Here is a 12,996-nt window from a genome sequence, read left to right as displayed (position 1 = left end):
TTATTTGTTTGAAAAAGGTTACTGTTTCTAGTCTTTTAAAAGCTTCTGTCCAAGGTAAACAATGAAAGTAAAATTATAATATGTCTGGGGAAAATAGACGAAATGGGGGAGAGGCTATCAATATAGCCAACAAAAGATTATAATACATTTAGGGTGGCACTACAAGTCATAGTAAGAGAAATTTAAATGGTACCATATATTGCTAATAGAAAAAAAGGTTACATGGCATTACATAGAGTAAGTGCCACTGATATTCAAAAAAGCTGAATATAAAGTACAGAAAAATTACTAACTAGTATTCATTCTCAACAAGCTTCTAATTTCTATGCAGTGGAAATTAGTATTTAAGGAAAAGAATCATTTTTAAACAACAAAAAAGGGAAATTATCCTTTAAAGAACCAGACTCAGAAAGGAAAAACCAAAAGTAAATAAGATTCAGTGCCAAAGACTTCTTACAATAACCAGTTCATCTCTTAATATGGAAAAATACCAAAGATATTCATCATGTATTAGCACAGAAGAGTAAATCTCAGATCTTAAGTCACAGGTGATAACTAGATTACAACTTGGACAAGTCTCAATTTCAGTTCTAAATGAGGACAGCACATTCAATTCATGGAGTTTTACTGAGAATGACACACTGCTTCTGTTAGCAGTACACCTAAATACAGCAGACACTAATTATTAACTACTATTTCATTACTAAAAGCACCAGAAATACATTAATTCACCTGTATCTCTTCTTTCTAGAATGCGATCTTGATCTTGATCTAGAACTAGACTGTGATCTAGACTTGGATCTTGAAGAATGTGATCTAGAATTGGAGCGGCCCATTTCTTTTCTCCTAATCAAATGAAAAAAATCAATTAGGTTAAATCAATAGTAATAAAGATATTTTGATATTTATTTCCAGATATGAGTTGGATTTTTACATGTCATTCTTTCCAAATGAATACTTAACTTATAAAACAGATCTATTATCCCTAAATAAAACTGTTTTTAACTGCATAACAAGTACTAATTATTCAAGATAAGTATTTCTATGGCCTTAACACCTATTTGTTTCAATCCAAAGGCGTAACAACAGACTACAGACAAAAGTCAGGAAAAGCAGTGTCAAACTACAGTTGTGTTAGATGTTTTTCTATTCCCAATATAAAAGCCTACCTACCTCACCCATAGAAAAGTTAAAATCATTTAACAGTATAGCAGGAAAGAAACCTGAAAAAAGAACACAGTAGCACAATACAGACTAGAGATGGCTTTACTGGTTAAGAGCACTGTCTGAGACACAGTCCCAGCACTGAGGAAAAGTGGACACCAGGTCTCACCCCTAACTGCAGGTGATCACACCTAGCAAAGAAAAAAAATCAATTTTCTCCAACAGAGTATAAATGGGTGTACAGAGAGTAAGTACTTCGCCAACACAATATGAACTCAATGCTGTTTCTGCAAACTCTACTACATTACAGACTTCTTGTCTCATTTTGCTTTGTTTAGCTATTTTTTGTCTTTTGCTTGTTTATTTTGTGGGAGTGCTTTGTGTTTTAAAAAGAATAAGAACGTAAGTTAGAAACGTGGGAAGGATCTGGAAGGAATTAAGAGAAGAGGAAAAACATAATATACTGTATAAAAAATATACAAAATATAGCATAAGAGAATTTTTTTCAATTAAAAAAAAAAAGAAAAAAGGCACTGGTTGCCCTTCTAGTGGACTGGGGTTCAATTTCCAGAACCCACATAATGGTTAACAACAGTCCTGAACTCCTATAACAGGGATCCAACAAATGAGCAACCAAACACATACCATTAAGGAAAATCTGGCACAGTAATTAAAAACAAATTAATTAAAAAAGAAACCTCACCAGGTTGCCATTAAGAGTGCTTTATGGACTTAAGAAAGCACTACACTTGTTTATCATACACAAAAACATCAATATGCACTATGTAGTCTCCTATAGAATAAATGTCACTAAACCTCTTCACAGCTTTAAAACTTACAGGGCAATGCCAACCTCACCTTATATCTTGTTGATAAGAGTAAAAAAAAAAGATACAGGTATTAAAGTGATCATAAGAAATATTAGAACTACAAGAAAAAGAAAAGTTAGGCACAACTTAACTTTTCTAAACACTGATATAACTGAACCTCTGCAGAGGAATTTTAATTCAGAACATGGCAAGAGATCACATCCAAAGATCTTCTAGGTTTGTGTGATCCAGCTGGAATACAAACACGCTTTAACCCAGGGGACAGAGGCAAGCAGATCTGAGTTCAAGCCAGCCTAGTATAGAGCAAGTTTCAGGTAAAGAAAAGCTTAGGTCCAGGGGTCATGGTACATGCCTTTAATACCAAACGATGAAGGTGAAGTTAGTTTGTAGAAGGAAGCACCCCTGTTTAAAAGTGATATTTAATTGAGTGGCAGATCAGAAAGAGATCTCACTGAATAGGACATGCCTACCCAACTCTCACAAGAGAGGAAAGGGCAATGGAGAGGTGGGGAAGAGAAAGAAAAAGAGGGAGAGAAGAGGGAGGGAAAGGGAGGAGGCAGAGAGAGAAAATGAAGGAGAGAAGGGAGAAGGAGAGCAAAGAGGCAGTTTTACCCGGACACCAATAGAGACAGTGCATAAAGACAGGTGAACAAAGAAGGGGCCAGAGGATTAAAGACTGCTGGAATTAGTTTGAGGCCAAGCAGAGCAATTCAGAGGCTTAGAGAAAAGCCAGATTGAGTAAGTGGGCTGGGAAAGGAGTTTGAGCCAGAACTCAGAAATGTGTTCAAACAGCCAGCTCAGTAAGAACAAGAAAGGGTAAGCTTATTAAGTAAGCTTATTCAATTGTTGCCCCGGAAACAACAACTGAAACAGTCCATGAAAGTTCCTTTTACAGACCTCACTAGCTGCAGGTATCAATGATAGTACTAATTTATAAAATGCGCTTCTCCTATGAAAAAAATATACATATATGGTAAATCATTGAATGTACATATCAAATATCAGTTTTTAATTTTTCAGTGATTCAGAAGACACACAAGAGAGGAGTGGAGGGAGAGGGCAAGAGGGAGAGAGCAAGGGAGAGAGAGTGAGCCAACGAGAGCCTCAGCCTTTTAAACTTATTTTGCCATGTAAGTTGAACACTTAACTACAGGCACTATGGACACTAACCCAGGCAGACAAACTTCCACAAACTTCTGATTGTTCCAAAACCTAATACTAATTGATTATGTTGACCAAAAACCTGACTGATAAAAAACTGGCATATTATATAATTAAATGTTGCATGATGTAAATAAATGCAATAGAAAATGTGTTAACAAAAGCTGCTCCCATGAGGGTATCAGCATTACATTGTGGCTACGCACTACACATGAGCTTACATCAGAAACAGTTAGTTTGAGAATTAGTTTGTACTAGAGTTATCAAAGTCAATGTTAAATAGTGCATCTTCGTATTTGTTTATATTTTAATAGTAAATGAACCTGTGCACTGTGTCCATAAACTTTAGCTTGTATAGATTTTATGGTGATAAAGTACATATTTACATGCAAACTACTTTTTAATTTTTTAATTATTTAATTTAATGAAATTATTTAATTAAACTATATGGTCTACAAATTTTTTTAAGCCATCCACAAAGCTAGCCCAGGTGGAAGAAGCCAGCCTTCTGAAACAAAAGCATCAAGCCTGCCCAAGCTAACAAGAGTTCGTTCGAGACCAGCCTGGGAAACGCAGTAAGGCCTAGTATCAAAAAAAAAAAAAAAAAAAAAAAAAAAGAAAGAAAGAAAGAAAGAAAAAGGGGAAGAGGGCTTGTGGGTTAGTAATACACAGAGCTCTGTAGTAGAGTACTTGCTAAGCAAACATTGGTCATAGGTTCAATCCTTAGAGTAAAAGAAAAAATAAGAACTGAGCATGTAATTGCCAAGCACACACAAAGTAAGGAGCTTGTTTCCTAGCACTGAGAGGGGCTGGGGAAAACTGAAAACTAAATTTATTTACTTAAATTTTCATTTTATGTACATGGATTATCTGCCTGCATATGTATGCCTGGAACCTACTGAGGCCAGAAGGTATAAGGTTTTCAGAACTAGAGTTACAGGTAGTTGTGAGCTGCCATGTGGATGCTGGGAACTGAACCATGTCCTCTGAAAGAACAGTAAACTGCTGAGCCATCTCTCCAGCCCCAAATTATTTTTTACTTTGAGTAAATGATACATGTGTATGGATGAAAAATGCCACATTCTACATGTGAAATATCAGACAACTTTATAAAAAGTTGGTTCCCTCCTCACTCTATTCAGGGGATTGAACTGAGGTTATAAGGCTTGCATAGCAAGTGTTTTTACTACTAAGCCATCTTTGCAAGCCTCAAAGTTCAGTGTTAGTCAAGGGCCAACTATGTAACTTTGCAAATTCCTGACTTCTCAGTCAAAATAAGTAATCATGTCCATAAACCTCAATGTATTAACCTTGTAAAGACCTATGATTCTCATATATTTAAATCTTAATGCTTATTAAATAATTTAAGGTATTTGTGTACTGAAAGTTTATTATAAAATAGTACTAAAGTACATTAAGGACAATTTAATCAAGCCAAGCATGATGCCTTTAACTTAATACTGGGGACACAGAAGCAGGGGATCCCTGTGAGTTCAAGGCTGGCCTGGTGTACACAGTGAGTTCTAGGACAGACAGGACTACAGTCTCAAAAAATCCAAAATAAATTAGTAAGTGGAAAGGTTTGACCTAGGCACGATTAGAAAGAAGTGGTCACCTCACTACTAGGTATACGTTAGGGCTACACAAAAAGACTTTGTCTCAAAGGAGGGTTCTGGTGGTTCCTTCCTTTTGTTTTTAAATGGCATTTTGTGTCCTGAGTCTTTAAAAACATTTATAGAAGTAGAGAAAGCTAATATACAATGAAGAAGTGAAAAAAAAAAATTCTTAAACTAACTTTACAGAAGACACCACTCTCCCCCACAAAAAGAAAGAAAATGTTCTAGGCAACTTTACTGGTACTAGGGGTTGCAGCTAGGGCCTGGTGCATATTAGGCAAGCACCCTACTTCTTGAGTTCTATCTCCAAGGCCAGGTTATATCAATCTTAAGCACTTCTTCTGATTTTGGTTGGCAGTCAGTTTTTCTCAGTAAGTTAATAGTAAAACCTAGAGAAAATGAATGTTATTTACCTTGGACTTTATGCAGGATCCAGAAGTCAGTGATGTCTTTAAGATACTGCCAAGATTCTTCCTGGAGAGAATTTTATGGGAAATTAAACTCTAAATTCAAATTTCTAGCAATGATTAAAAAATAAAAGAAAAGTTTGAATTTCTGGTAAACTTGATACACACTGGTTATAGTACATACATCGGGTGAAGCAATAAATTACACAGCCCAAACTGACCTCCACTTTGACCTCTCAAGTACTGAAATTACAGGCATATACCTTGCCTGACTTGGGGAAACAGTAAACTTTTGATCATAACAGTTTAATAAGGTGCTCATATAAGCAATAAGCTAAGCAATAGGTGACTTTAAGCTTAGCCTGAGCTTTGATTTAACAACAGCCTATGTCAGGTAGGTGACAGAGGCCCAGGATATGGTTCACTGTTTAAGAACACTGGCTGGTATTCAGAGGACTGTTTAATTCCCAGGACCCAAATGGTGGTTCACAAGAAGTTCTAAGAGATCTGACACCCTCTTCAGGCCACCCAAAGCACCAACCAGGAACCTGGTGCAGACCTTTATGCAGGCACAACATAGAACAATAATTAAACCAACAACAGTAACACCTATAAACCACAAATTAGGGCAAGAAAGCAGGAGAATCAGTTTGAGTTCATCCTCATTTATACAGTGTGTTCCACGCTCCTAGGCTACATGAAATCACACACAACCATTAACAAAGAAAAGCAAAACAAAACAAAAATTTTCTAGTCCCAACATTGCAGAGCGTCATGTAACTGATATCTGAATTCTAACTGCAGTCACCTGACCTTTAGGGAACAAAATGGCACTCCATCATAAAACCTCAAAATAGTCAACACCATCTTTGCATATGAAAAAAGGCTACCTGAAAAGTAGCCTGTAATCAATATTCATAATGATCTATTTTCTAACATCTACAACAGCTTAATGCTCTGCTCATTTTCTTAAAACTTCCTTTTATCTAAAACTGATTTTTAAAAATTTCCTTCAACTGTAAGCACGTAAATTTCTTTTTTTTAGAAGAGGGTTTCTCTGTGTAGTCTTGGCTGTCTAGGACTCTCTTAGTAAACTAGGCTGGCCTCGTACTCTTAGAGATCCACTTGCCTGGTACTGGGATTAAAGGCCACCACGCCTGGAACCAACAAAAACATTTTTTACACGTTATCTGACTAACAATCTAAAAAACCGACAATAATGACACAAGTCTATAGGGAATTAATACTCTTAAATTAATTAACCAATACTATGTGAATAAATTTAATGGTATTCAGTAATCCAATACTGAAAAGGTTACAATTTTGTGAGCATTCAGAGATTATCAGTTATACACAAAGACCAAAAGCCATCAGAACAGAAATTAGAATCTACAGCTGCTTGTAAGAGGCTAGCACTCTTACTATTTTTTATTTTACTCATAAAATAAAAATCCAGACTCTTATGCAATGATGAAATTTAAAAATGCTATTTTTGAACTACAAAGAGTAGTAGTAAAATTAAATGTGTCAGGGCTGGCGAGATGGCTCAACAGTTAAGGGCGCTGTCTGCTCTTCCAGAGGTCCTGAGTTCAATTCCCAGCAACCACATGGTGGCTCATAACCATCTAAATGGGATCTGATGGTCTCTTCTGTAATGCAGGCATACATGCAAATGGAGTTCTCATATGTATAAATAAATGTTAAAAAAATACAATGGCTGTAATATAACTTATGATAATGGCTATATTATAAAATTAAAAAAAAAATTAAATGTGTCTATCAGTAATAACATCCCTTTAACTGGGAAATTTTATAAAGCAGTAAAACCAAAACCAAGTAGGCTTTGGTACAAAAATATAGTTCTAAAGTTTGTACAAGTTTTTTAGAAAATAAAACCCCCAAGTAGATTTTAAAAAAAGAAAACTAACTTTTTAACTTCAAATTCTGTTAAAACTTTATCCTAGTGCCAGGACGAAGGCAGAGTTTTCAGTGCTTACTGGTGCAGCCCTGTACTTGAGTCTGGATCCCAGCAGCCATGCACTAACAGGCGAGGCATGGGGGGATGCACTGCCATCTGAGAACTGGGAGGCAGACATGAGGACCCATGCAGATCACTGGCCAATCAACCTGGGCAGTTCAGAGAGATCCCACCTCAAAAAATAAAACAGCAAAAGAAAGACAGCAAATGTCAACCTCAAATCTACACTCAGACACTCACAGGTGTGCACAGCCACACTCATCCACACAACACTCTAAACATTTTATTCTCATCTGGAAATCAACTGATTTCACCACCAGAAATAAGAATTTTAGGTAACACTTGACCCAAACATTTGCAAACAGCTAATTTTAATCTGTATATTTGTAAGAATCAACTGCCAATCCCCTTTACTCCAAGTCGTATTTTTAAAGTCCAAGAAACACTAAAAGAGAAAGCCGAGGAAAAAAATAGACTGTTGTCTGCTGAAACCAACGAACATGTATATGCTTGATCAGATATATCCAAGGATTCACACCAACAATATAGAACAGCCAGTATCAAAGACTGCCAAGAAAAAGTTTCACATGTGTACTCTCGGCAATGGAAACAGAGAATGTGAAGTTTCAGGCCAGCCTGAGATATGCAGGGAAGGAAGGGAGGAAATACCAAATTACCACACTGGAGGGTTGAAAAAAGGAAAAAAAAAAAAAAAAAAAAAACCCAAAAAGGGGGACAAAAAAAAAAAAAAAAAAAAAAAAAAAAAAGCCCAAACAGGGTGACATATTAACAGGAATGATTAGGACAACTGTAGTAAATCCTTGGGTCTTCTTTAATGAGGTAACATTTAAGCTAAAGACAAGAACAGCACAAAGACCTACAGAAAGAGGAACAACATTCTAGGCAGAGGATCAAACCTTACATATTCAGGACAGAAAGGGTTAAGCTGAAGCACTGAGCAAGAGTTGAAGTAGTATTAAGTAACATGTAAAAAGAAACACATTAAATAGCATCTAGTGGACCAGAGTAAACAAATAATTTCCCTCTATTTTTTTCCTGTGTGTGACGTATGCATGCGTGTATACATGCAGGTGCAAGGCCAGAGGCTGACATCAGAATGTCTTCTTCAGTTGCTGCTTCTCCACAAAATCTCACCAACTAACAAACAAGCATCTGGTCCCTCCCAGGCTCCTATCTCCACTCCCTAGTGCTGGGTTACAAGGCCTAGATGTTCAGGTGCATGCTAGGAGTGCAAAGCCAGGTCACCAACCAGGTCCCCATTTCTACAGCAGGCACTAACCCCACTGAGCCATCTCCCCAACCCTCTTGACCCTAATGGGAATCCCTACGTTTATGAGGAGAGTTGAAATTATACGATCTACATTTTAGGGTGGCTGCCATCTACAGGATAATAACCCTAAAAAAGAGAACAAGTGGACAAACTGGACAGTCCAAAGTTAACTAGGCATGATGGTTGCAAAGAGGGAAAAGCTACAGATCTAGATTTTGGTTTCACATTATACATATCAACATTCATGAATTTGTTGGGAGTATGGACTATGGAACAAGGAATATGTAAGTAAGAAAAACTGATGAAGATCCCCAAACTCTAATAGCTTGATACTTAAGCATCAGGGAAACAAGACATGTTGAAGGCAAAACAAAAGATGTGTTTGTGGTTTTTATGGCATAATCAGACCATAAAATGTTTGATCCAGAATCTGTAGGCCTCAAAGCCTCAGATGGCTACAACTCAAGTATAAAATTTTAAAATGCCAAGCCTTTTTTGGATTTCAACCAAGGCTGCCTATTAAAAGACTCTTAACTCTAAAGCCCAGCAGTGGTGGCTCAACCTCTAATCCCAGCAGAGGCAGGTGGATCTCTGAGTTCAAGGCCAGCCTGGTCTACAGCGTGAGTTCCGGGACAGCCAGGGCAACAAAGAGAAACACATCTCAAAATAACAAAACAAAAAGAGACTTCAACTCCAACTATAAGAGAGAATAAGTTGCCTTATGAATCTTATCTGTCTCACCACAGTACAGAATTCAGAAAAACAGCCATGTTTTGTGTTTAGAAATAAAACCCATGCTAGGCAGTGGTGTGCATACCTTTAGAGACAGAGGCAGAGTTCAAAGCCAGCCCAATCTACCAGAGTTCCAGGACAAACAGGAACACAGAGAAACTGTCTCAAATAACCAAATAAAAGAATGAATAAATAAACCCATAACTATTTTAGAACCTTTTCTGAATAATGTATCAGACTGGCTAGAAGCAAGTGTATAAAGTGTATCAAGCTCGAGGACACAAGCTTTGTAATCACAGCATTTGGGAGGCCTGAGGAAGGACAAATGTGAGGACCAGTGTGGACTGCCTCAAAACTTATTATTTAGCATGTTGGGACCCAAATTTAAAGCAAATTACTGCCATTCACAAATTTTAAAATCTAAAAGATACACTGTAATACTCAAGTATATTAGGTTCAACTCCAGGCTCACTCATTAAATGACAATTATATAAGTTAATCTTTTTCAAGTTTTAATTTCTATAGATATAAAATAAGGTATTTACAATAATAATTTTTTTTTAAAAGGCTAAGCTTACAGACTGGGACATGGTGTATGCTCAGGCATTAGTTATTATTGGTAGTAGCCTTGTTACAGTTTTTCTGCAGGCTACCTATAAACTTATTTCAAACTACTTCCTTATTTAAGACCAATCTTATGTTTTCAATACAGCATTAACAAATATTCTATGAAAGTAATTTCAGAAATGCTTAATAAAATGTTTGGAAGTTTGATTTAGAATATCACAGAATGAACAAAAACCAAAATTCTGAAAATTAGTAAACATAAATAACGAGAACATGAAGTTCATTTCATTATCTTAGCTTTTTGTTTATTTGTTTTTTTGAGACAGGGACATAGCCCTGACTATCCTGGAATTCACTATATAAACAGGCTGGCTTCAAACTCAAAGCTCCTCCTGTCTGCCTCCTGAGTGCTGAGATTAAAGGTCTGAGCCATTACACTAGGCTTACAATTTTACTTTTGTACCAAAAACTTCCCACAATTAAAAGCAAACTAGATTAGTCACAAACTTTTAGTTTGGTCCAGCTACTTATCACACTACTTTTCATTTTAAAGAATAAACTAAACAGGTTGTGCCATTCCCTGGCTTATGTGACCTTAAGTTTTACACCTTTTGGAATTCATCTCCAAAAATGGAGAAATGATGAATTAAATTGATGCTAGAAAGCCCTAAAACATTAAAACAAATGCAGGTTAGTACTATCACTCAATGTAAGTAATATACTATTACTTATTCATGATCAAGCTGATTCTCAATCTTGAGTATTAAATGCCTGTAATTCTCAATCTTGAGTATACAAAGGTAATACTCAGTATTTTTAAAAATGTTTAAGTAGATACCAGTAATGCACAAACCCACATCCTCCAACTTCAACCACTTACAATTAGTACCCAGATACACACTGGTCTTCTTGGTTCTTTTATTGATCTGTCATGAAAATTACACAAATTTCAGCTAGTGGATAGTATTCAACCAATGATTTCAAATACAGTCCTGGGAATTTCCAATGCAGAGATCCATATGCACCTGAACCACTTCCTCCACTTCTTTCACATCACAGAGATACTCCCCATACTGTTTTTCAACAAAGTAGATAAAACCCTAATAACTGAGCAGTGCTCTTTCCAAGTCAGCTTTCAAGTCCCAGAATTAACTACTGTTTTCTAAGACAAAAGTCAGCTCTAGGACTGAGGGTGTGCTCGGCTGACAGCGCTTTCCAGCATGCACAAAACCCTGGGTTTGAGTCCCAGCACCCCATAAATTGAGTATGGTAGCTCGAGCCTGTTATTCCAATACTAAGAACCTCAGTTTTTCATTATGAACTATTTCAGAGACATACTTTCCATCATGCTAACCTGAATTCGGTTAGGATCAAACAAAAAATGAAAATAAACTGGTCTTTTCTCCGTAAAGGTCCTTTACTGCCTAACAGTAACCCAACTATTCCAGTTAAAGCTAATCTAGAATGCAGATTCACAGTAAGGACAGACATTTTGTTCTCCGTTTTTTTCCTATTAATAGAAAACAAATATCTATGCTGTATCAACATAATATAAATCTGAAGTGACTAACCCGTTTTCATCAGTTTTAGGTACATTTGCTTTCTATTTCGGTCTTTTTTTCTTTTTCAATTCTAAGAGGAAATAAACATTCCGCAGAGAGGGCTGATTCCCAACTCTTACTAGAGAAACCTAACGTGTTGGGTGGGCATGATGCCGCACGCCTATCATCCGAACACAAATACGTGGAGAACCCGTAGTTCAAGTCTCTTGGGCTCACTTTGGGAGACAGCCAATATTCTGGCCACTCTCCCGGCCAAAACAAACCTTAAAACTCAGCAGGAGGCCAAAGTAGTGATGCAAAATCCTATCACTCCGGAAGCTAAGGCAGGAGATTCGCTGAGAGTTCCAGGCCAGCACTGGGAGACTTAAAACCTCAACTTATCTTCCTCACCCATTTACCCCAACAACCACCACGGCCAATGTCCTGAACAAACTCCTAAGGAGTGCCAGCTCTTACCGAAAAGGTATGGCAAACGCTTGTATTACTGGAGAAAGGGGCCTTCTTAGAGGCATCCGTTAAGACCCGAATCCCAGGCTAGAAAACAGTAACCACGCACCGAGTGCTTCAGTCAAGAGTGAGTGAAAGCCTAAAACTGAGCAAGTTGCTAGGATACCAAAACGAGAAACTTTCCCGCCAACAGCCAGACGCTGGGCGGTCGGTTACAAACACCACCTCGGAAGCCTCAGCCTGGCAAGTTAAACCGGGCCTAAATCGACACGTTCCCTAGAGGCGAGGAAGGCGGCGTAACCGCGTCGCGCTAAGTGGTTGATCCGCTCGCTAACTTTGTCGCAGGTCACCGTCAACTTATCCGAGGCCCCGAAGCCAGGCCAGGGCTAAAGACACCTCCCCCAAGGCCAACGACAAGCCCGAAGCCAACATTCGCGGCCGCGTTGCCATAGGCAGGGAAGAAAGGAAGCAGGCACGCTTGCGCAGAGCCCAGCGTAGGGCGCGCGCCGGAGCCCCTGCCAGCAGGGTGGGGGAAGGGCCCAGGAGGCCTGCGCGCGCGCGCGCGGAGGCCTCACGGGCTCCGGACTCGAGCGAGGCTCCCAGGCCGGGCCGCTGCTCGCCCAGCTCCCCATCCCCCACCCCCGAGGGCCACGGCGCCTAAGAACCCGAGGAAGTGATGATGAAACGCACACATAACGGCACGGGGTCTCCCTTCTGGCCTCCCGTCCGTCACCACGCACCGGAGAGTTCCCAACACCCCACCGTCCCGTCTCCACAGCTTTCTCGAGGCGCCCGAATGGAGCGCCAGGCCTACCTGACACGCCGAAGCACGATCCTCGGGGTTCACCTCCGTGGTAACTACACAGCGGCCATTTCCCGACTCCAGGAGGAGAGGAAAACCATAGAGGTAGCCTCGACGCGCTACCTCGGCTCCGTCACTTCCGATTTGGGGCGTGGTCTCCAGAGCCGCTAAATAGCCGGGCGGGCCCCACCCACTCTTCCGCTCCGACGGGGCTGGGAAGCCGCTGTTGAGAAGGTGCCCTAGGCCTTCTGGGAAGTCGCGTGGCCGATCTCGCGAGAAGACGTAGACGGGCCCCACGCTCTCGTCCGCCGGCCCCTCGGCCTCGTTTTGAAGGTATCCTTGACCGTCGCCCCCAGTTTTTACTGCAGTGAGCAGGTGTGGGTCGTTCCGAGACGGCGGCCCAGAGCACGTCAGACGCAGTCTCCCGGAGGAATGGGCC

The 12,996-nt window shown here is 39.3% G+C and overlaps 1 protein-coding gene across 5 annotated transcripts in view; it reads right to left on the bottom strand.

The window, feature by feature from the left end:
* Positions 1 to 12,707, bottom strand: part of Bclaf1 (BCL2 associated transcription factor 1) — a 32,565-nt gene extending 19,858 nt beyond the window's left edge. For all 5 annotated transcript variants that reach the window (XR_008719247.1, XM_055599289.1, XM_055599291.1 and 2 more), the window contains exons 1-3: positions 12,570 to 12,707; positions 5,185 to 5,245; positions 733 to 846 (exon numbers count right to left, since the gene is read on the bottom strand). Coding sequence is in view for 4 of the 5 variants with exons in the window: in XM_055599289.1 (XP_055455264.1) it covers positions 733 to 836 (104 nt within the window). In the remaining variant the exon portion in view is untranslated. The remainder of the gene's footprint in view (positions 1 to 732; positions 847 to 5,184; positions 5,246 to 12,569) is intronic.
* Positions 12,708 to 12,996: the final 289 nt, after the last annotated feature.

Source organism: Psammomys obesus, unplaced genomic scaffold (assembly GCF_907164565.1).
Source record: "Psammomys obesus unplaced genomic scaffold, mPsaObe1.curated_primary_1811, whole genome shotgun sequence".
NCBI lineage: Eukaryota > Metazoa > Chordata > Mammalia > Rodentia > Muridae > Psammomys > Psammomys obesus.
Note: the sequence above shows the minus strand (reverse complement) of the source record. Positions and strands in the feature narration are given on the sequence as shown.